Here is a 26,714-nt window from a genome sequence, read left to right on the forward strand (position 1 = left end):
CGGAATATTGAAACACTTCGTTAATATGTCCAATACATAAGAAGAATGACCCTCAAGACTGTAAAAATTATAGAGGTATAGCTCTAATAAATGTTGCCTTTAAGATTCTGACGTATTGTATACTCGATAGGATAAAACCATTATCGGAAGGTGTTCTGGGAGAATACCAGGGGGGTTTTAGACCTAACAGGTCTACAACGGATCAGATTTTCTGTATTCGCCAAATTGCACAAAAGTCATGGGAATATAACAAAGAGTTATACATTCTATTTATCGATTTTGAGAAAGCATATGATTCCATCCATAGACCTACCTTAATCAACATATTAAAAGAATTTAAGTTCCCAATAAAGCTAGTAAACTTGATTAAGGCTAGTTTTGAAAACACTTCGATAAAAATTAAAATTGCGAATGCAGTATCAGAGACAATTAGAGTATCTATGGGCTTAAGACAAGGAGGCGCTCTTTCTCCCGTTCTCTTTAATTTAGTGCTTGAAAAAATTGTCAGAAAATTAAATACTATTGACGGGGTTGCGATTGGTAACACAAAAATAGGTTTACTAGCATATGCCGATGACTTAGCCCTTTTGGGAAATAATTTAGATACTGTAAAACAGAATTGTAGAAAACTAATAAATGTAGCAGGCCAATGTGGTCTAAAGATCAATGACAAAAAAACGGAGTATGTCATAACTGGAAGAAGAAGTAGAGAATACCGACCAGGAGAGTTAATGGAAATAGATCACCATAAGTTTCAGAGAGCGTCACATTTTAAATACCTAGGATCTATAATAAAACAAGAGAGTGACCTTAAGATGGAGTTGGACACTAGGATTCTAATGGGAAATAGGTGCTTTTTTGGCTTAGGAAGTATATTTAGCTCAAAAATCTTGTCGACAAAATTAAAAATACAATTGTACATGACCTTGATAAGACCAGTAGTTTTATATGACTTTGAGACGTGGACACTTAAAAAGGTAGAGGAAACAAGAATTGCGGTGTTTGAACGAAAAATTCTAAGAAGAATCTATGGACCATGTATCGATTCTGACACTGGAGAATGGAGGATACGCCACAATGATGAACTGAAGAACTTGTTTCAAAAACCAGATATTATATCCGAAATTAATAGGAGAAGATTAATGTAGGCTGGACATACCTGGAGGAAAGAGGTTAGATGCTCTTTCATTAAGACGGTTATTAAAGAAAATCCGACTGGGAAAAGACCGTTAGGAAGACCGCGTTTTCGATGGGAGGATCGTATCAAAAAGGATATTAAAGTAGTAGAACCAAATACACAGTGTACTGAAGATGCAGAGGATAGGGAAATATGGCGGCAAATTTGTTTGCATGGATGGTCTTGAAAGCCGTAACCCACAAGAAGAAAAGAAAATTGTGCCGTTTTTGCCCACACTGATATGATCGGAGTTAAAAATTTTGTTTATTTAATAGACGATATCGAATACTAGTTTCACATTAGGCCGTATTTATACTGGGAATGTATATCGTCAGATGGGCGCGTGTAAACTCCATCACAAGTACTTTTTTTTACTGTACACTCCGCCAGAAAAAAAGTAGGTAAAATTGGGTTCATGTAAACTCCATAACTGGAAAAAATCAGGTGAAATTGAGCAAGGGTGTATTTAAATTGAGGCCATGGAGGGGAGGCGTAACTAATTTTTCTTCAATTCAAACTTAAAAATAATTTACAGTTCATTTACAGTACCTACAGATCACGTTCCTGTTATAATGATAACATAATATAATGATAGACTAGTAATTTATATTCTTAATTATTTATACATTACATTTTTTAAATAAATCAATGTATTATGTTTAAAAAAAATAAGAGCCATGAGGGGTAAATGCCCCCTTCCTCCCTTAAATACGCTCTTAAAATTGAGTTCGTGTAAACTCCGCCAGTGAATAAAATCAACTAGTAGTATAAAATTAATAGATATATTATTAAAAATGTTGGCATTCGTGTAGCAGGTGAACTACGGCTTCTTTTTATGTATATCAGGCAGTGGCGTGTTGACCGTGATTTTGAAGGGCAATTTTAAGGGGTGGTTGAGTCAGTGAGTTTTGGATTTAGTGAGAAATATTGTAGTACAAAACTAACTACATAATACATTTGAATATGATATAAGAATAAGAATAAGAACTTCAATAATAATTAGTAACTATACTAACATACACAGTAGAACAGTACCACGATATTGTAAATAACAACACCAAACATGACTATTTAAAGCATAATCATTTAGTTGATATTTACGTGGTACCTACCTACAAATTACAACTGTAGTGTACCACTGAAGTAGTTTATAAATAAATAAAATCGTTGTCGTACAACGGGTATTCCCAATTCCCCGCGACCTGCGTCCAACCATGAACAATATGTATTAATGTCTATTGTATAGGCACTGTTGTATAATATTATCCCATTTAAACGTAATATCGTTATCGTATAGAATATTATATTATTTTATAGTTAATAGTCTTTATACTTACGCGGTACATATTATTATCGAATACGATCAATAACTTATATGCAGGGCCCTTACCTGGTGTCCGCGCTTTTATGAGGGCCTAGCGGATCGAAACTTGTGTATAATAATATAAATATACCTAGACGCCATTCTTATAAAAGGGCCTCGCGGTATATTTTGCCCAGGGCCTCGCAAAAGCTATCACCGCCCCTGCTCATATGTATTTTCAAGTTTCAATTGCCATTAATTTTGTGTAAATGCGTTTTTTTCATTTGAATATACTATAATATTATTCCTACTTCGTGTTTTAATAAGTTATTTATAAATTAATTATTGATTTACTTGTTATTTATTACGAATTTTAAATGTCGGATATCAGAAAAATGTGCATTTGTGGAAAAAACCGTGGAAATTCACATATAACTAATTGGAAAAAACATCTTGATTATTATAAAGCAAAATAAACTGTAATGACATCTCAGTCTATAACTTCTTTTTTTTCGGTCCCAAAAAAGGCTCAATTGGAAGTAGAGACATTTAACCCTTCTTGTTCAAATGTTAAGTATTAAATATAATAATTTTTCATAAAAATTTTAATCAATAGTATAATAAAATATAATATATAATAAAGTAGGTCATATTATTAATTTATATTTATTTTTTATTTATTTATTCCTATATCATGTGATTTTCATTTATAAAATATAATTTATATGTAGGTACCCGTAACTACTTGGTTTTAGACTTTAGGTAATTAGTGGTTTTCCCAATTAAAACATAATTTATACATTTTATAATTTAGTAAGTATTTGTGTTTTATAGATTAATGTTTTGTCTCCCTCCCCCTCATGGAAACATTTTAATTGCTTGTGTGGGTGGGTAATTTCTCAATTTCCGCCGAATATAGTTAAATACCGTGCCTTTGATCTACATTTTACCTATATTAGACTTATTATTTAACTACAAATTACTCAAAGTTCTTCATTAAATTATTTGATTTTTTTAATGAAGAAAATTCATTAATTCAAAAACTATTAATCTTTGGGAAAATATTTTTCTTACCTACATAATTTTAAGCTTAAATCAGTATAACCGTACATATTTTTAGCTAATCTATTTTTTTTCATATAACAATATTTAATGCTTACTATTTTGTTGCAAGAGTATTACTTAAACTAAATTTTTTTTAACAGTTGAATCCGGGAATGTTATTGGTCCAGAAGATTCTAATAAAGTGGTGGATAGCATTGAAAGTGATGCATTGTTGGATTTCAATAAACAACATCAGTTAAATTCTCTAGGTAAAATGACACATCATTTATTTTATAGTGCAACATTCAACTAGGTGTCCGATAAAGTATGGGAATTGTAAAGGAAAGTATTTTTCTTTATTGATTTGTTATTTCTTGTGTTGTAGCAATTCAAAACTAATGTGCCAGTACCAGTCAAGAAATGATCCAGACAGACCAGACTCAAATAGCAATTACAATAGAAGGTATTTTAACAATAAATGTAAAATATTGTTATAAATTGCCAATGCAAAGTTGTATAATAGTCTAATCTATGCAATTAATTGTACATTAAATATTTAATAATATAAAAAAAATTTTCTTCATTCTAAAAAAAACTAATTTAACTTGTTTAGCTCCCACTCAAATTTTTCAATTTTTTTCTTCTAAATTTGTGTATTTTAACGTTTTTAACGATGGTGCATAAAATAATTCGGAGATAGTTATAAAAATAATGTAAACACACTTTTTTATTTTATTCAAATATCAATAGAAATTAAAATATTTATACTTTTGTACTTTTATTTTTAAATGGAAATAATTAATGCTCAAATAGTCATTATTTTTAAATTTTGTTTAAAATTTGTTTAATATTTGTTTTATTAGGTATTTTGCTTTAAAATTAATTTATTAAATTTTAGTAAAATTTAAAAATTGATAATCTCATTATTAATTACTGATATTTGTTACTGTAGGTGATTCTGATGGCTCGTCAATTAACATGGACATGTTCAATGAAGTTACAGCTAATTTTGAAAGGTACCCAAATGATCCAGTTTTGGTTAACGATTCTCAAATAACTAGTGAATATTTGGCATATATGATTTCCATTGGACCATGCCAACCTTTAGCTTCAGATCTTCCCGGTAAATTGTTCCCTAAAAGGAAGCAAAACAATATTGTTGGATCATTTAATGACAATTACTATTAAAAAGTATTACCTGATAAGTCAATTGTAAAAAGAACTTGGGTTTCCTATTCACCTTCGGTAGACAGAGTTTTTTGTATTACCTGTAAACTATTTGGAACAACTAAAGAAAAAACAAATTCACTGTCTAGAGAAGGGACAAATGATTGGCAACATATTTCTACTAGACTTAATGAACACGAATCGTCTTAATTCATTTGAACTCTATTATAAGACATTCCATGTATATTAAGAATAATCGAGTAGATATAAATGATATTAGACTAACTTCAAACAGAAAGTAGCCGAAAATAAAGAAACAGTAAAAGTTATAATTGAAACAGTTCTTTATCTTGCAAGGAAAAATATTCCATTTCGAGGACATGATGAGAGTGTTACTTCATTGAATTGAGGAAACTTTTTGCAACTCATTAAGTTATTAGCCAATCATCATCCTATACTCTCTCATCATATGGCAAAAATAGAAAATTCTACAAAAAAAAATCGATTAACCTTCTTATCAATCATTAATCAAAATACTTAAATTCATATCCTCGGTGAAATTGTACGGAAAAATATTTTAAATAGTGTTGCAAAAGCAGGCAAGTTTTCCGTGATCATTGATACAACCATTGATGTTGCTGGTTTAGAACAGTTCTCCATGATTTTACGTTTTATTGATGAAAGTGGTCAAATTAAAGAAAAACTAATAGCTCTGGAAGTAGTTGATGGTTCGTCTGGTCGTGGTATGTTTAATTTATTTTGTAATATTTGTGCCAAGTATGGATTAAATGGGAAATCAGATCTAATTGCTCAATCATATGACGGTGCAGCATCTATGCAGAGGTAATATTCTGGTCTTCGCACATTAGTACAACAACATAATCCAAGAGCGATTTATGTATGGTGTTTTTTCTCACGCATTGAATTTAATCGTTGTTGATACGTATGATAGTTGTAGAGAAACACGGAATTTTTTTGGAACTGTTCAATCTTTAAAAGAACTTATGAGAGTTCGTAAGCGTACTGCCCTTTTTTTGGAGCATCAAAAAAAGTTGTACCCTGATAAGAGACCTTTATGAATGAAAACTTTTTTTACCACCCGCTGGACTTCACATCATCGGTCACTGTTTGTAATTTTTGAGAATTTCAAGGCTATTGTTGCAACTATCAAAGATTTGTCAGAATCAATTGATCGATTGTGTAGTTCAACAGCTAGTAATTTACTTAGGAATGTCACTTTTTTTAGTTTTATTACTGTTTAGTTTTTAATGAACAATATTTTTGATATTACTACTCCATTATCGACATATTTACAAATTCCGTCAAATTATTACATTTAAGCATTAACAATGGTTGATATTGCAGACCAAATATTATCAGAATTGAGAACTCAAGAATCAGTTGATACTATTTTACAAGAATCTAAAGAGTTTTCAATTAAAAATGAACTTCATGAAGTAGAATTTCTTGAAATTAGGCAAAGGAAAAGGAAGAGAATGGATGATGAGAATACTTCTGATGAAATTACAAATAGCTCAGTGGATTACTTTAGAACAAATGTTTATTTATTATGTGTTGACCAAAATTAAGGCTTCTTTAACGATACGGTTCAATGATGCTATAAAAATTCTGAAAGATTTAACATTTTTATCATACGAGAGATTGTTAAAATTAAGCAATGGAGATATTGTGCCTATTGATACCTTTGACTCCCTTAAAACCTGGATTCCTGAAATAGATAAAGATTCAATTGCAATGGAATATAGAAATTTTGCTATGAGTTTTAAAAAATTACAATCAGGTATATGTCCAAAAAACTTACATGATGAAAATATTTTGATTAGTGAGAACACAAACGATGAAGATGATCCCGATCACCCAATAAATAGCGAAATGGATGGCGAAGACATATCGCATAATAATTTTAATAATATGGCATCTTCTTCTCAAATATTTGAACATTTGAATTCATTAAAGTTGGCCTCATAATTTCCTAACTTATATATGGCTTAGATATCATTGTGCACAGTACCAGCTACTTCAGTTTCAAGTGAACGCTCCTTTTCAAAAGTTAAACTTGTTAAGACCCGTTTGCGTTCAACTATCGGTCAAGGTAGATTAGAAAGTTTACTGCTTCTATCTTGTGAAAAAGATCTTTCTAACAATATTAATATTGAAGAAGCAATCGATACATTAACAAACACTTCATCTGTGTTAAAAAAAGCTTTGATCTTTAAGTAATATTTGTTATAAGTAATAATAAAAATAAGCAAATTTATTCAAAATATTATTCATGTATATATTTTTTATTCTAAATATTATGTTGTTGTATACTTATTAAAGTTAAAAACTAATAAACGCATACAGTTAAAAAAGTTGTTTATGATAAGCATATGTATTTTTTTTTATTTTCCAGATATTGTAACACGGCTTTAATATAATTACTAGGTGTAAATTTTTATAGTAATTAATAATTCAATTACAGTATTTTAAATAAATAGATACATTTTTGCTTTTGTTATGCATTTGGTACATGCCACATGGGTATATCCGAAATGGCCAACGAGTAAGAACTGAGTAAAAGGGTGGATCAGCAGTTATATATACAGCATTTTTTCTAGGGGGAGGGCACTGTTTAAAATTTAGAAAAATGGCAAATAATAATAAAAAATGTATAAAATACTGTCAAAAATAGCAAATGTGGCCAATGAGGGGGGCCACCCCTGGATACGCCACTGGGTGGGTGGTAGTTCAATCAAAAATGAATTGCCCGATAAAATATTTCACTTCGCTACGCCACTGATATCAGGTAATCTACCGTATTATACAAGATGTAGTTCATGATCTACAATTATTATTACCTATTATTATATTATACTTACGCATTTTATACGCACATTATCGTAGACCACAGTGGGACAGTATTGCAATAACAATGAATGACATTTACAATAGTCATTAGCAATGTTGCTGGATAGGTTAGATTCGAATTATTCGTTGGTCGGAGTTCGTCTATAATGCGTGCGTCTAAATTTTATAAAATATTTACTGTAATTGAAATTATAATTATATTTGGCTAATTATTTTTTATTTTTATATTTGACGAATATTTTTATGATATGACGTACTCATTGTAAAAAATATAATGTGTTTTTATACTATTAAAACGTAGATCACTCGTCCTAAATTCGCAGATTACCCACCCTTCGGTAGATCATCTGCTACACGAATAACTAAATGTATAATATAATATAATATAATATCGTTCACATTAAATATTTAAATCATAATAACTAATCGTTATAACTAATAATCCAAAAATATATAATTATGTCATATATGTAAACTAAAATGAATTGATATTATTTGTAAATATTCTAAGTCTTCTAATATTTTTAGTCTTGTATTACTCAAAATAGGTCATATTATTCTGTAACACTGTCATTTTTTTTTTTTTTGAATTTTTAGCTTATTTACTTGAGATAAGCCACTTAGTATTATATAAATATGGGTTTGAAATTCGGTAAAAACTTTACTAAAAATATGAACATTCGATTAACTTTTATAAAATTAATTTCTTAGATGACTGAAAGGATTCACTGGCAAAACACAAAAAAATTGCGGGGTTTATATATACCCATTACAGGTAAAAAAAAAATAAAAACTGGCGGAGTTTACAATGCCCCGTAAGACACGTATGTCTGACGACGTCTGAATTGAAACAAATATACTTGCGCAAATGGAATCACCTACAGTGCGACAAAACGGCAGCACGGTTGTCGTCCAATAGATTCAGACCGTGGTGTGAGTGGTAAAGAGGGCATTTTCCCGCGGCGGCACTCATTTATTAATTTTTAAAACATTTTTTTGATTTTTTATAATAAATCAATTTTTATTAAATATATTATACAATGTAATAATTGATGGAAAAGTTGAATAAGATACATATACATGTATATCTTATTCGAATGATTACAATATTAACACGCATTAATGTGTTAACACAGTCGAGACTCGACGGCTGTACTACGCCTGTACAGACATATAGTTGTAATAAATACTAAATATAAATAATAATATGGATCAACCCTATTAACTATTATAGTTTATAGTTCTCCTTAATATCATACATTCATATCTATGATGAGGCGACAAAATATGTGTCCCCGGTGGCATTACAACCAGTGCTTGACTTGAGGGAGGACGCGAGGTGATGGAGTACCCTAACTAATTTTCAGAAATTTTAGCGTCCCCTTACTATTATTACGCTATAGTCATAACACTCAGCCAGTTTTGGGGACGTTCTTTTTTTTAAAGTAAATAGAGTCCCCCTTCTTTAATTTTTCCAAGTCGAGCACTGATTACAACTTAACACGGCACTGGGTTCAGACCGTCGGTTGAAAATCAAATCATTTTGTATTTCGTTCGATACTTGCGTATCTAAATTTTAAACTTTATTAAAACCTTAAATTTATACTCAAACATTGTCATTTTTATATAAAATGGATAAAGCCTTTTTGATTGAACTGGTGAGGGAAAATCCAGATTTGTGTGACCAACAGACAAAGAATTACCACAACAGAGATAGAAAGACCCTGCATGGAATACAATTCACGAAAAGTTCTTCTATTTGGTAATATCCTCTCGAATTGATTCCAATATATAATTGAACGTATCAACATTCATTCTATAGTAACCATACAATTTATCTGGGTAATCTCGGAGGGGCAGACGGGTCCTAAAATATTGGCCGTCGTTTCTATTTTTATTAAATTCATGCATCCAAATTTTCTTTTTTTTTAATCGCTAAACTGTTTCTGTTAGAAACAATAAAGTCGTCCTTGGAATTATTCATATTTTGTAATATACACAAAATTTCACAAAGATTAACTAACGACATTTAATGACAAAACGAAAAGTTATCGGTCTCTGAAAAAGCGGAGAAATATGAGCGCATTTGTCCGATGGCGGACGAATTCGGTATCGTATTGTAGGTAGTTCCCTCGATTACGTATGTCGTATGACGTCGTCCAACATACGTGTCTGACGATATACGTTTCCAGTGTAAGTAATTAGGTCTGAAATGTCGAAGCGATAAAAATAATTTTCTGTTTACTGCTTATAACATGGTTTTATTTTATTGTTGAACAGATTTTGTTTTCATAATCTTTCTCTAAATACCAATAAAACCTGAACACAAATTGGGCCGTTTCCGATAACGATATCGACACCAACACTGATAATATAAATGCGTGTGAAAACGGCCTTGAACTATCGGTAATGCTTGTTACCACGGTCTTAAAAGATATTTTCTAAGACCGTGGTTGTTACCGTGCACGACTATCACCGACACATGGTCCGATGCAGAGTCCAGCCTCAACAATTATATAACCTCAAATAAGTATAATCCACGGCACTTAAATATTTTAATGCAACAAGTGGACATAGTCTTATATTTAATATATAATATTGGCATTTAGGAGGCGGTCGACAGCTACCCGACATTATTTTATAAGATCATTGTTTTTATTATTAATAAAATAATTAATTTTGATAAGATAAACGATGGCGCCAAAAAGTTGTTATCAATTTTGAGGTCGTAACTGCCGTCGCCAAGAATCGTCTCAGACGTCTTTCGACGTATTTTAAATGTTGATGATTATTTTCCCTTTCTTCTTTTTTTTTTTTTTGCTTTAGTACTCACAACTTACATTTTTCTTTTTCATTATTGAATTATAACTTTTATTGATATTCTATTACGACAGTTAAGGTTTTGGTATGTATAGTCATAACAAATAATATACTTATTCAGCTTGTAATGTAATACTGATTATATGAATTTATAACATTTTTGTGCCATTAAGTTTACGTTAATTTAGTTATTATTTTATAATACTAATGACATTACATTTTTTTTTTTTTGATTACAAAAGACAATGGAAGGTATGAGAAACCGCGCAGAGGCTTATGGCTGCATTGAAATTGCAAAAGGATATATAAAAAAAAAAAAATTACATAGTGCCCTGAGACTTTCAATTAGAGCTTATAAATTATTTCCAACACCTGCTTCGAAACGTGAGTTATAACATCTAATATTATTTGTATATACTATTTGAGTATTACCATTAAAATTAATATCTTAGAATCGACAACTTCGTAATGAGTTCTTATTCCATATTATTTTTCCTGTTTTTAATAGTTGATATTGATAATAATAGTTTAGGTAGCAACCCAAAAGGTATTATTCTTTCTAATTTCTTGACATAATGAACACTAAATAAAGTAAATGTTCGACTTATGGTCAACTCTCATTACGTTAAAATGTTTTGTAATAGAAAAAATTATTCATATGAGTTAAATAATTACAGTTTTGTTAATCTTTGTCAAATTTTTATATTTTAAATGTCATATTTGAAATTAATTAATTTTTCATTTGTAAACATACTACAACATTTTTTCCAATAATATTTATCATTATTTAAACAGTAGTATAACTAATGTTAAAAAAAGCGTTTTAATTTATTTATTATTTCTGATGATGATTTTACTATGTTTTGTTATTGGAGATTCGGTACATTTTTTTATAGTTTTTATGAAAAGTAATCATACCACTCCTCCCCGTATATTCCTTAAAATTTTATGACTTACACACTTGGCAACTAAGTATAAATTTATAAAACTAACATTATTTTTAATACATATAGTAACATTTTAAATTATAAATAAAAAAACACAAAACAAGAGTTCTCCTTCCGCTGAAAACTCAATGATTTGTTATATACTTGGTACTTTTTGGTGCTATGTTATATTGACAAGTATTGTCTCATAAAGCTTATTCTAATTATCAATGAAGCTTTTAGTGTTCAACCAAGTGTTTAATAAATACAACAACCAAGTGTTTAATAAATACAAAACATTAATATATAGCTTATTGAAGTTTCATTCTGTGATATTTAACTATTCTGAAACACTTAACTGAGACTTAAGGATGCCATATTAAAAATCAATGTTATTATTGTCAAGCTGAAATGATTAACAACCATATACTAAAATTATTTTACTCTAAATATTTCTTTTTTTTTATAATAAAATAACATTATACATAGGCGACATGATCATAATATAATGCACTAATTTAACACATTTTTAATGCTTATAACCAAATATTATATATAAATCTTAAACTTATGTAAATATATAAATATTATTTTAAATAGTATTATAATATAAAAATATACTTCAAATAGTTCATCATTTCATGATTAATACTTATTATTAAAAATATACTTTAAATTATATAGAAATATAAAGTATAAAAGTCCACATACCATACAATTAAAAAAAAAAAAAAAATTACTTTTTTTAATTATATAATTATTATATTATAATAATAATTTTAATCTATTCTTAATGTTACTTCTGATTTCCTCAAATAATATTTGAAAGGCATAATTGATAAATCATGAAATATGGTTAAATATAAAGATTTGATTTTAATTTGGAAATATTTAGTATAAAATATTTACAGTTATACATTAAGATGGAGATCAGATTATTTTTAAGATCCAAATTTAGTTTGAATGTATTGTTTCTTTACTTTTTCAAGTATATAAGTAATATAAATTGAAGAAATAATTAAAATGTGTTTATAGTATTTATGAGAACATTGAAGTCTAGAGTGGAACAATCAAATAGTAAACATTTGTACAGTAATCAATCAATAAGCAATGAAATTATTACTGGTTTGTAGATGAATAAATAGTTCATTTCAATTACACATTGTCTAATCAAATTTTAAATTATAGTGGACAGTTCTTCAGAATCTTCTTCTGAAAGTGAAAATTCTGATACATCTACTAATTATGATTCTAACTATGATCCACAGTCACCAGAACAACCAAAAAAAATCAATGATACAAGTATGTTAACCAATTTAAAATTGTATTATTTATAAATAAGTTTTAAACTAAAAACATTTTTATGAACTTTATAATTTTTACTTGTTTACATTTATTTTTGAACGTTTCTGTTAATTAATTAAAATTATGTATTAAAAACAATTTGTTTTTATTTCTAAATATAATGCATTTTATTACTTCTAATGTAGAAAAATTAATCCAAAAGTTATATGTATTAACATTGATGTATTTTTTTGGTTCTTAGTATAATATTATTAATTAAAATCATAAAAGTTTTTGTAGAATACATAAATTAAACCTTTGTTTAATTATCCATATTTAGTTATCTATATCTAGTATGTTGGGATATTAATTTAATTGTTAATTATATATGAAATATAAAAAAGATTTTCCTTCTGAATTTATTGAAATTTTTGATTTAATATACTTTGGTTCTCTATAAATTCATAATTAAGTTTATTTTTCTATCGTAATAATAGTTGTTTTCAAATATTTTTAAATAATAGACCCATATTACATCAATATCGTCAAAAATACTTAAATAAATGTATTGTCAGTATTTGTTGTTTCAGTTTTTAGTATTACAAAATAATGTCGTTATTTTTGTTTTCAGCTGATCTTCGTTTGATCCGATTGTCTGAACAAACGAATAAACAAGAAGCCCTTAAATATCTTCGAAATGCAGAACAATGTATTGCAATGAATCAGATTGACTTAGCTGAACAATTTGTCCTTAAATCACAAAAGCTTCATCCAACATCTGCAATTGATGGTAATTACTACTGATGAAAATCAAGTACCTATATAATTTTAAATATTGATATTATTTAAATTTGATCAAAATTATAATTAATAATTATTCACAAATGCAGTTTTTGTTTGTATTTGTAAATTTCGACAATACTTCTTCTTTTGGTCATTAGTTTATGAAGGTCTTAATCATAAAAGATTTTATGTAAAACGATAAAAAAAAATAAAAAACCTATCAATGAAAAAATATAATAACAGAACATAATAGGATAATTCTAAATTTCTATTTCTATTAAACATTTGATATAATATCTATATAAACACATTTTAATACAATTATTAAATAATTTATAAAATGTTATAATTTTTTAGATTTTTTTCAACTGCTTGGAGAAATAAGAGAGAATAACAAGCAAAAATATACAGAAGAACAAGCAAATATTGTCGAAAAGTAACTTATTGCCTTTATATAGCTTTTAATAGATTGTTTGATTTATTATTTGGTTTATAAAAATTTAAAGAGAGGTTATTTTATTTGTAAAAATTTAAATTTATTTTTAATTTTTAAAAATTAATATTAAAATTCTTAGGCCACACATTCAAAAATTTACAAAATTGCTTTTTACAATTTCTATGTTCCACATTTTTTCCACCTTTTAAAATGTCTATATTCAACACACAAGATTTTATTTTTGAATATCAACATACCCCCATAGTACTCAACATTTTTAGAATTTCTAAAATGTAAGATATAAGGTTTAATATTATTAATACTAGTTATAATTGATTCAAATATATAAATTTTAATCTAAGTGCTCATATTCAAAATCTATTGAATGAATTTGTGTTTTTAAAAAGATGGATAAGGATTATTTTTGTTTAAAATGAATATAATCACTTTTGAGTAAGTTTATTGTGTCAGTTTTCTGCCAGTGTAATATTTTAGTTATTTTAACTTAAAAGTATAGAAAAATTTATTTCTTTTTAAAAAATCATACATACTTTATATAAATTATCATAAGTGTAAAATATTAAATTTGCTACAATAATACTACTTTTACAATAACTCATTTTTATGTGAATATTTGTAACTTGTTAATCTTTTTCATTGTTATTTTCAAATAAAATAAATAAAATTATGTTTATATCAAATGTCAGTTTAAAGATGTTGGATTTCTTACAAAATAATTATATTCTTATTATAAACTTTTATACTGGGTATCTGTTCAATTACCAAATATAATATTTAGTATCTATTATTAAAAAATTTAAATTGTTTTATATTTTAAAAATTTAAATTAACTACCAAAATAGTGCACTGGCCAAAAATGATTTTGTCCAAAAAACTACCACTATTTTAATTTCATTTGCTTACTAAAACAATAGTATTTTAATAATTTACAACTGATTTTAACTATACCTCTGAAATGTTTTATTTCATACATTTTATATTAATAAAACTTTTGCTATTTCCATATGTTTTGCAATTTTAGTGTTAATACAATTTCAAATAATACATATTGTATTATGATTCGTTGTCTTTTTAGAGTGGCCAATAGTGAAAATTACTATTCAATGTTTGATCTAAATCATACTGCAACTGTTTCTGAAATAAAAGAAGCTTATGATAACTTAGCCTTGTTATTAGATCCAGAAAAAAATCAAGCTCCTGGAGCAGGAGAAGCATTTGAGGGTAAGAATAAAATTACAATATTGTATAGTAAATAAATAAGTGTAAATTATATTTATATATTTTTTTAACCAGTTATTTCTATTGCTGTTGATACATTATGTGATAATGAAAAACGTTTAACTTATGATCTAAGTTTAAACATCTCATCAAGTTCTCCATATAATCATACTCTTGATGATAATAAGATTGAAGATTGTAAGTATGGTTAAATTAAAAAAAAGGAAACAGTTTTAATAATATTTTGATACATACTAATATATTTTTATTTATTTAATGTATTATATGTTTAGCTAATCAACATTGCCAATCACCAGAGTTAGATGATAACTCATTTTGGTCTACGTTAGATTTTCTTTATGATTCTGAAAATGAAAATGAAAATGAAAATGAAGAATATGATTCTGAAAGTGAAAAAGATGATTAATTATTATGAATTAAATTATTAATATTGGTAGCAATTTTTTTTTTTTTTTAAGACAGAAAAAATACTTAATAAAATTAATTTGTTATAGAATTTATATTAATTGTCAAATACCTTCTTAGTTGGCTATGTAAAAATACAATAAAAATTATTTTATTAACATTCCTTTTGAATTTATTTATTTAAAAAAAAGTATACATTTTTATTTGCAACTTTATGTATTTTATAATTTATGTATTCATATTAAATATTTTACAATAATCTTTTCTTTTTTAATTGTATTGTAAATTGTAAAAATAATGCAATCAAGTTTTAAATACTGATGAAACCTTGATAACTATATTTTTATTTTTTTTTATAATCCCCTTCAGCTAATAATTATCACAATTCAATTTTATAGTAATATTTAATTTATAAAATATTTAAATTGCGTTTTTAAAAATATTTTGAACTAAGCACCACATAATTGTGGTGATCATTTCATTTTGTAAATTAAAATGATTATTGATTATTATAACTTGTATGATTATTAAATAAATTAAAATATTGATAACCTTGTATTTGTTGAGACATTAATTTAACTTTTAGTTTTTATCATACAACTGGTTCATTGTTATTCTACATTTACAGAATAGTGTGCAGAATTTAAAATAAAAAATTATTTTCATAGAATTGAAAACATTTTTGATTTTGTAAAAAAAAATTAAATTTGATAAATGTACATAAAATATTTAACTCATAGTTTATTTACACCTACCTACTATTCTCAACAGTATTTATTGGATGAGATGATAATAGGTTATGATAAGTATGAGGTTAGAAACAACCCCTTGGATTCTTTTTAATTTGTTAGTATATCAGTGTATATGCAAAACACTGACATCAAAATATTTAGTTATTAAATGTTCTGTTATTTGTCGCGTCCTGCATAGTCACACAATAAAACACAACACGGAGAGAGTTGCGTCCTGTGTATTCACACAATAAGACAATAACCGGGGATGAGATTATTGAACTCATGTGGTTATTACACTAGAGATTATAATAAGAAACTAGAAATCACAAGTGTGGACAAATGAAAGGGTTCACATAAACGTTCTTATGGGAAATTAAAATAAATAGTTAATCAAAAACCACATCCTGGGCATTTGTGTCAATAATTATGTCACGGTCCGGAGATAACGCACACTCATTCATAATTAACAGGAAATTATCTTATTTTAATTATTTTGCTATCAGTTTTCATTTACACACACACATACAGATATCACATATAAAAGGGACCCGAAAACAAGGGCAAATCAGACGAGTTTTGGCTATGCTGCACTGAGCACCTTCACGTCAGTGTATGTTATGGTCTGGACTTAGAAATATTTCAATCATTTTTATAAGTTACAATTGTTAGGACTTAGATTATTTCTACCAAGAATATTTACAAAATTGTAGTTAGGATAATTTTACGAGTTAAATAAATTTAATTATTTTAAAAAAGTCTTAATTATTCCTGACTACACTTCCAATCAAGCGTTGATTGAAACGTTGAACTGAATTAACGGATCAAACGGTTGGCACGTAACATCTTATACTGACATTCTTCAAGATGAATAAATTAATTCATCCATCGAAGAATAGGTTATGGAATACTTTAAGGAAAAAGTCAAAAGTTCTTGTATACACATATTGTTGTTTAGCTATTATCCTCTAAAATACGTATATATGTATAATTTAAAAAATAAATAATTATTTCCATGCGCTATCAATAAACATCTATTTTTAAAATGTTGTTGATAAAGAATTGGATACATAAACCCTAAAAACGTGACCCACCGTTGTGCCATTGTGCCACGATAAAAATAAGAAATATATTATGCGACACACATATGTGTCATGGAAACAAAATTGAAAATCAAGTCTGACCCATATATGTGTCACATAAAAATGTTTGGCATGTATGTAAAAATTAACGTGGCAATCAACCTGTTAACTACTGCAATTTGAAACATTTACTAAGTATTTATGTTAGCATTTCATAAAGTAAAACATTTTTTGCTCGCATTTAACTTCAATATTATAGACGTTCCAAAGTCTTGCTTAACATAACGATAGTATACACGGCAGAAACAAGATCCCATTCAGATTGTCCATTTCAAATGTTTATCGCATTAATATAGTTATAACAATATTACGCCTTACCTAGAATTTGCAGTGGCGTTATTTCAGGTTTTTTCTAGAGTAAGGATGTCGGCATGGACTTATTAAATTGCCGACTCGGTGATTAATTTCACCAAAGTGCCGATTAACGTGGGAAAAATAGGACGTTAGACCCGTCCCGCGCGCAACAATTGTCAAATGATGGGGAGGGAAGGGGTCCAAAATTATATATGTTATATTAGTTTATGAAGTTAATAAAGTCAATAAATAAATATACTTAGTAATATCCGTGATTAAAAATATCATGATCGAAAATCAATAAATTTCAACTAATGTCTGAACAGCTTAAATAGCTGATCAGAAAATGCGATCTAGGTTCCTATCGATTTATAACAATGATCGATAGTTGACAGGAAAGACGCGAAAATTCAAAAGAAAAGTGCATCGAATCAACAAAATTTGCACTGTTTAAACAAATATAGAAAACTATGTATGTATTTTCAAGTTATACATTTTATAGAATAAGGCAGGGGCGGATCTAGGGGTGGGTTCAGGAGGTTAGCTAACCCACAGTTAATAGTTGTCGACAAAATTGGCCACTTGAAGACTTCTCATATTTTTTAAGTGAATTGGCTGAAGTTAATATCATACTGGGCCGAATACCCCAGTTTCCACCCCTTCCCCTAAATTACGTTACTTGTTTAATTGTATAATACAGTTAATCAACCTCATGTAAGACTCCACAAAATATAATAAATGTTAACTTGTTGAATGATAACTATGAATAAACTTGAAAACACATATTACCTATATTGCCATAATATGTTTTTTTTTTATAACAAGGTATATACTTATAATTCAGTTTCAGACCTTATAAGTGGCCTGAAATAGCCTGACCTATAGTTCTCCAACTGTGGATCCGCTCCTGGAATAAGGACTATATTCTAAGTAAAAAAATATGTAAAATGATCCTCAAAGGGGGGTTGTGTACAGGCCTGCGTCGAACCAGTTCAAAAACATAAAGATTTGTTCCTACTTGAATAGTGTTCAAGCCACAATCTGTAAAACTCATTTTCTTACAAATTTACGAGCACTGTTCCCCACAAACTTAATTGTTTCATGATATTGTAAACTACAGGGAATAATAAATTGTTTGAGAACTATTTCTAATGCTCGAGATTTTTTTATTTTCCAAAAAGAAAATATACATAAAAACTCACACTGTCGAAAATATCTCAAAAAATATTTAAAACCCCTTTGCGCTAACCATTGAATTAAACGTTACCATGTATTGAATGATTTTTTGAAGTTAATTGAATAACTGATAGAACCATTGGGTCACTGTAAATTGCATCCCATTTTAAACTTTTTTTGTTAAGGGAGTCGGAGCCAATGCAGTTTTAATACACAAAAACATGTCGTATAGGAAAAACTCTCACGCCCTATAGAATTATCGAATTTTGTTAATTTTTTTTTTATTCAAAAGAAGAAAACATTTTGCAGGTCGGATCAAAACGCAATTTTCAAAATTATAATTAAAGAATCTAAAATATGCATTCCAATAATGCATAATATTTGCTTTTTTTCAAATGTAATTTTCTAGCACTGTTCAAAGTAAAATGAAAATTCGGGCTTTGATCTGACCTGCAAAATGTTCTCATTTTTCAGAAAATTTTTTTATCAAAATCGGACTGATAACTGTGGCGTGTGAGTTTTTCCCGTAAAAGCATTTTTGTTCATCCTAAACAGTGCTTCGAAAACTAGTGACCAAAGACGATCACTGACTTTTGCGTGCGCGTGCGTAAATATCCTTATCTGTGCGTTTGTCAACGCACACAACCAGTATAAATTGCGTATCACAGTTCCGATAAAATTAAAAATAATTTGCTATTGACGATACGATATTGTATATTATATTCGGGATAAGAACAAGTTTCGGCAGCTGTTGTATTTTTCTTTACGACTGTATCAGATCCCGGTACCATCAGTCGTCACTCGCGCACCATATCACATACGTTGGTCAGTCCTTGAAAACTTCTCTTGAAAACCAATTTCTTTTGTTCATTTGTTATTCCCTATATTATTTTGTTTTACACGAAGTAATAAATACGTAAAACAAATTTCTATGATTTAATTATTTACATTTTATTATAATAATAAAAATAATAACCGTTTATCAGTTACAAATTATAACAGCCGTCCATTATATATTTGTATATATTATTATTATCGTAAAAATGTATCTAAATAAAATATAAACTAGTATATGATAATAATTCACGACTAATAATTACAATAATAATAGTTTAAAAAATTTCCATTTATTTTAAAATTGTAGGATTTACAATTTCTTGTAATAAATAACAATTATAAAACTCGACCAATTATGTTTCCATTTTATCCTTCCAGAAGTCGTCATCACGCATTATTATTACTACAAACATATCTAAAAATAAAAACCATATTAAAACTGTGAATTAAAAAAAGAGCATTTGGCTATAATATATTATTGTTTATTACCTTTTGGAGTCCTAACTACAAAATAACACGAGCATTTATTGGCTACTCTTAATTGTCCCTGAACCTGGTAATAATAATTATGGTTTTTGTCCAACTGCAAATCATCATTATTTTTTATTTTTAAAAATTTGATTTTTAGCCACAACTCCTTGTTGTGCTGTCATATCTTTTCTAATATGTGGGCATTTTATTTCAATAATTTTATTTTCTCCCACCAATCCATCTGGAGAACCAGCTAAAAAATTATATTGCTCGTAACTAGCTGGTAAAACTTTAACATTGAATAAAGATTAAAATGTTTCTTTAACCATTGTTTCATATTGTATTCCGTATCTATTTGCGTACAAGCCAAAATATATAACAAAACAATTATTATTATATATATTTAAATGCATCGTAACATTGCACAGTGGATACACTATCTAATATTCTTACATCGTTGCTGGAGTCCTTGAAGAAAAATCATCTGCGTATAGTATATACTTGACAGTATTTGTCCGAGGAGTACTTTTTCTGAGTTTGCATATTCTACCAAAGTTTGAAGCAGTCAATCGATATTTTCGTTCAGTATGTCAAGTATTATATTTACCCTGAGAAATTACCCAATTAAAATCTTTGGGGTCTCAAGTGTAATTTTTATTTAATATGATTTATTTTTATAACCTGATCTATTGTGTTCCTTTCTAGTACACATATTTCTTTCGAATTAAGTTTTAAACTATTTAAAATAGTTAAACGTTTGGTCTTCAACTCTTCTGGTGACATTTTTAACTCAGCACAACCTAATTCATTCAGGTCCCCATAATCCTTATCAGCCCCAGTAAAATATGTACCTCGAGTTCTAGAGAACAAAAGAAAAATAATTTTTACAGTTTAATTGTAAAAAAAATTGAACATAATTTTTAAAAAGCATACAATTTGGTTGATGGTCTAAAAGTTAGCTTTTTCTTTGTTTTCGACCTAACTTCTTTGGCTCTTTGCAATTTCGAAATAAAACGCTTTGTAAATTTCCCTGGGCTTTCTTTTGTAGCTGTCTTATGTAGTTTTCGTATATATTCGGGACCAAAGTTAAATGCCGATACTGCTGCCATACATCTAGTATTGTAAGACCCTAAAATTGGTAAGAATGTTTTAATATTGTGAGTAAATATAAATATTATAAATAATTAAAAGCATACTAATATATAACACATTGAACTAGGTACCTCTCCATGAATAATTGATTATTTTTCCACCTATAAATTTAACTACAATACTCTTGTATGATTCGATACAATTATTTGTCAGGTCATATATTAGGCTATCTGAATTAAACGAAACTAAATTTTTAGCCGCAGAAATATCTTGTCACAAACCACAGTTCTCCATTTCGGGTACATAATTTATACCATCAAGTTCAGATTTACAAAAATATCTAAAATTATAATAAATAAATTCTGTTAGGTATTAGGTATTATATTATATTTATTATTTATATATATATATATATATATATATATTAAAATAATCGTTTATAAAATGTGTAAAAATAATCAATATTTAATTTTACGGATCGCAATTCTTGTGACACCCAAACACATGATGTGGCCCATTGTCGATGTCTTTTTTTAAAAATTTCGCTTTTTGACTGTGGGTTAAATTTCCATTATTTTTCCAATGTTCAATTGCCTTTTTTATTCCATACCTAAAAACAAAACAAAATTATTACGACGACAATATTTATTACTTAGCTAAATTTTATCTAATTCGAAGCTTATTATCTTTTAAAAGTTTTCTTAAAAACCCAGGTACACCTTGTCACTAGAACTTTTTCGCTTCGCTGCCATTTCATTAATTTTATTCAAATAATTTCGTAAAATGTGGTTTTTACACTCAATCTTTTTTACCAAACAGTTAGGTCCATACGGTTGAACAATACTTATTTTTTTTGTGACCGAACTATCCTCATCTCCAATAACTTTACGGTAAATTAAATTATGCATATTTATGCTTTGTTTGAATCCTTCAAGTATTATATCTGACTCCATGGCCGTTGACGTGCCTTCCTAGTTTTGTAGCACTTATGTGTTGAGGGTTCCTTTGAGGTTGCTTCTGCTTTCACACAGACTGAGCAATACTTGAAATCGATTTCAAATATCTTTAAAATTCGTTATAAATCTTTCAGAAAATTAAAATCAATATCAAAATCGTTAATGATTGATAATGATTAGGCTTAGGGACTTCTAGCATTTTCATATTTTTTTTAATTATTGTTAATTATAGCAGAGTGCGAAATAAATTCGTTTCTCGGTGCCATGATATCAGATCTAAAATTTGAATGTGCATATTTTTGCATATTTGATAGATTTTACAGGAGAATGCTTATTTTAACATTATTATGCTTAATTTGCATATTTTGACAAATTTTTCAAATTTTATTATTTAAAATTAAAAACTATAAATACATATATATATATATATATACATATTTCAACCGATCGAAAAAAAAAGTACTAAGAAGACTTAATACTTCCAATAAAATGCTATCTGCAACTACCTCTCATATCTTGTTATAATTTTTGTGTAAGTATAAATAATACTATAAATCCGTATCGGCCGTATAAAGGTCGATTCACACATAACAGTGACGTGACGTGACGTGACATCAGTGAAAAAAAAAATATTATAGACCATCGGTTCTTAACCTTTGTGTAGTGGCGATCCAAGATATTTACCAAATTTTTCCTGCGACCTTTTTATAAATAATATTCAATGGCAAAATAAAAAATAACTATTTGGTACTCTTAATTGAATAACATTTTTTACTCATATTACTTGTATTCATAACAAGTCATAATATTAATTACATTATATTTAAAAATAAACATTTCTTTTAATAATATTGTATTGTTTTTTAAATAATTTTTAATTTAATGACTTCCTTGGTCTTGATGTTGCTTTACCAATGAATCAATTTAGAGTTCTTCTATGGAGTTAGTTAGTGAAATACGCATCGTGGGTTCGACATCAAGCTTGTTTCTTGATTTGGTTTTGATTGTAGTTAATATCTTTATTACAACATGTAAAAATATTAGTTGATGGCCTTTGCATACTCAAATTTAACTCATTTAATAACGAAAAAATATCTGATAGATACGCAACTTTTGTCAACCAAATTATATCTTGAAAATGGATGGATAACAGTGAATTTTTTCTCTTAAAAATACTTCTATTTCAGTTCTTAATTCAAAAAATCTCGTTAAAATTTTTCTCCATGATAACCAACGTACATGAGGTTTCATTTATTATTTATAAGACTTAAAAATAAAAATATTATACTAACGTTTTAAATTTTTATCCGACCCATTTAAAATTATTGGCGACCCAAAATTGGATCACGACCCTATGGTTAAGAACCGCTGTTATAGACCGTGATAGACAGTGCGTGTTCAGACGCGTCCGACGCAGTGAAGCTCCGGCGTTCACAGTGCTCGTCAGGCACTGATCCGTGATAAAAATAAAAATACGTCGTCGCCGATATTTTTTGTTTTTCACGGACATCCGTGACCAGTGTATTTTTGTTAGTTTGAATTCGTGGTCCACCAATTCTCTATACAATGTTGCAAATTCTCCATCGGTGTCTCGAAACTTCCATATAGGATGAATACAGTGTCTTCTTTTTTCCTTCTTTTCGTCCTGGTCCAAAAGCAATGCTATTATACTAAGCTCTTCTATACTAAAATTCATAATGCACTTAAAAAATGAATTAATTAAATAAATAAACACTAAAAATTAAATTAACTTAAAAATTCAATTTTGAATAACAACTAGATAGTAGACATTACTGATCACGAGGGAGCACTGATATAAAAAGGTACGATATTGTGAGGATGGAAGTGAAAAATTCATCACGGATAGCACTGAACACGGAAGGTTAAGGTAGGGACACACTATTATCATGTCACGTGAGGTCACGTCGTTATTTCGTTAACTCACGTCACGTCACATCACGTAGGTATGTTTGAAAATGGTCACACTATAGTCACATCACTCACGTGGTTTGGTCACATTTGATTACACAATGTATTGACTTTCATTCAAGATGGAGTGTGCTAGTTCAACTAGTTCTTCTGATTGGGAATATGATTTAGAAAATGTTGCTGCTTTTATCGTTATAAGTGAACAAAAGAAAAAAAGGTCAGAATGTTGGTCCCTATAGCTGGTCAATTTATAATTGTATAAAACTTCGTGAAGTCTCACTTGTTCTATTAATTTTTCTTCCATATCTAATAAAAGCTGAATTTGTATAAAACAAGCTTCAATTTTCAACCAGTCAAAGTTCAAAATCGAAATGAAATGTGATATCACGTAACATAAAATATGTGAAACGATAGAAAAATAGAAACATGATATCACGTGAGGCGCAATGAAATATTACAATATCACGTGAGTGGGGGGTAATGTGTTTCTAACACATTAAAACAGTACGTATTAATAGATTTCACATATTAATCGTGTGACGAGACGTGACGTGAGATAGGAAAATAAGACGTGAGCTCATGTGACATGATAATAGTGTGTCCCTACCTTTACGGTCACGTCACGTCACGTCACGTCACTGTTATGTGTGAAACGACCATAACCTGCTGCATATTGACCGGGTGTCGATAAAGATAATAATAGTCAGTGGCGGCATCTGGGGGGAGCATGAGGGTGCAGTTGCACCCACGACAATTTTTCTAGGGGAGCAAAATTATCATTTTGCACCCACAGACAACAGTCAAAAATATTATATTATATTTTAGTTATTGAATTGCAAATGCTAACAATAGTAATATAATGTAATTTTAATTATAATATATGTTACTAACAGTAATTGTTTTCTATTATTATTTATGTTAATAAAAATAGGTTCCTTATATATTTATAAGTTATAACTAATATTTACAATTATATATTATACTAATTGAAATATATAATAAAGTTTTACATAAAGATTTTTTTTATTGCTTTTGTAATAGTAGTAGTTAAATATTAGGTGACGTGGAAAAACACCCCCCCCCCACCAACCGGTTTGTGAATCACCATAAACGTTTACACCCACATGAGTTTCTACCAAGTGCCGCTTATGATAATAGTAATGCCAATCTGTGATTTTTTATGCCAATCGCTAATCGCTAATGCTAATCGCCATACGAAATATATATATATATATATATATAATAGTAATAATAATAATAATAATAATAGTCGATATAGAATAATAGATTACCTGTTTAGTGTTCAGTTGAATCAATTATTATCCGTCGTTGTTTTTGCGTCTCGCAACCACACTTGTCGAATCATACGTAAAACGTATGTGATAATTTGTAACATTATGTTATGCCGAAAGTACAACAGTTTACGAGTAGCCGACTACAAAGTTTTGTTTCGGAGTTTAAAAATATATTTAATTCCGATGGACACGTTTTATTTTGTGTACTATCTGGTCATTTTTTTTTTTTTTTAATGCATATAAATGCATATTATAATGCATATTTTAATGATTTTAGAAGCATATTTGCATGCATATTTGTGTATTTTTTAGATCTGTAAGTCCCTAAACCTAGTAATGATTTTCAAAATTTATAATGAAATTGAAAAAAATGAAAATCGATATTTTATATCAAAATCATTTTAATAATTAAAACGATTTTAAATCGTATTAATTTAAAATTCAACAGCCAACATCTATTTATATTGTCAATTCGTAGATATTGCCATATTTGGTAATAATATTGATTATACATAATAATAAATAACTAGTACCTATTTTGTTTTCTAAGAATATTTACGATAAGGAATCAGCGTTCGATGAGCCATTGTTGTTTTTATACACACGATTTATTCCATATAATATAATTTATATAAACATTTGGTAGTGTATTATTATGGATAAGATATTAATTTACAATACTCTATTGGCTGTCACCCATGAGTTATACTTTTAACTAATAATATACAATCAAATAACCTAAAATAGTTTTATTTTGTACTTTTGAAATTTTGTTAGACGTCGTCGTATTTGTCCCATTTATACTCGTAATTTAAAGCACTGTGTTCATATTTAGTTAAATTATGTCTGACTCTATAAATAAAAAACTTTATTTTACCTTTTAATCATTTCACATAGATGTATCCCTAGTTTACTTTATTTTAGCTTCACTTTCATATTATGTTTTTTTATTTTTGAGACACTTAAAGTATAGTTGTGGTTTGTACGAAATGTTTTATAACATAGGTAATTAAAAAGTTGATTTAAAATATATGCGGATAATGTACTAAAATTTGAGAAATTATTATAAGTCATGGATAACATTCTATCGTGAACCTAAAATCGAAAAAAATAAATACCGATTTTTGAAACCAAAATTGAAAAAAATGAATATGGATATTCAAAATCATAAACAAAATTGCAAAAGATAAATATCAATATTTGAACCAAAATCGGAATAAAAAAAAAAACTAATATCAATAATCAATTGAAATTAAAATTGAAATTTTTTATTTCGACTTCAAGTCTTGGTATTTTTATTTATGCATTGATGAGT

The 26,714-nt window shown here is 28.0% G+C and overlaps 1 protein-coding gene across 1 annotated transcript; it reads left to right on the forward strand.

Moving 5' to 3' along the window:
* The first annotated feature begins 10,299 nt into the window (after window positions 1-10,299).
* LOC112693295 (J domain-containing protein DDB_G0295729-like) lies at window positions 10,300-15,477 on the forward strand. Its single transcript, XM_025568293.1, has 9 exons — window positions 10,300-10,467; window positions 10,625-10,766; window positions 12,344-12,433; window positions 12,497-12,610; window positions 13,224-13,382; window positions 13,733-13,811; window positions 14,908-15,053; window positions 15,126-15,248; window positions 15,344-15,477. The coding sequence occupies exons 2-9, from the start codon at window positions 10,628-10,630 to the stop codon at window positions 15,475-15,477; spliced, it is 984 nt and encodes a 327-aa protein (XP_025424078.1). The 5' UTR covers window positions 10,300-10,467; window positions 10,625-10,627.
* The last annotated feature ends 11,237 nt before the right edge of the window (window positions 15,478-26,714 follow it).

This window comes from Sipha flava, unplaced genomic scaffold (assembly GCF_003268045.1).
Source record: "Sipha flava isolate LNK unplaced genomic scaffold, YSA_version1 84_pilon_pilon, whole genome shotgun sequence".
Lineage (NCBI taxonomy): Eukaryota > Metazoa > Arthropoda > Insecta > Hemiptera > Aphididae > Sipha > Sipha flava.

Coding starts and splice junctions, on each gene's coding strand:
- LOC112693295 (XM_025568293.1), top strand. CDS start 10,628: ATGGAAGGTATGAGAAACCGCGCAGAGGCTTATGGCTGCATTGAAATT. Junction 10,767..12,343: donor TCCAACACCTGCTTCGAAAC/GTGAGTTATAAC, acceptor ATGTGTTTATAG/TATTTATGAGAACATTGAAG. Junction 12,434..12,496: donor AAGCAATGAAATTATTACTG/GTTTGTAGATGA, acceptor TTTAAATTATAG/TGGACAGTTCTTCAGAATCT.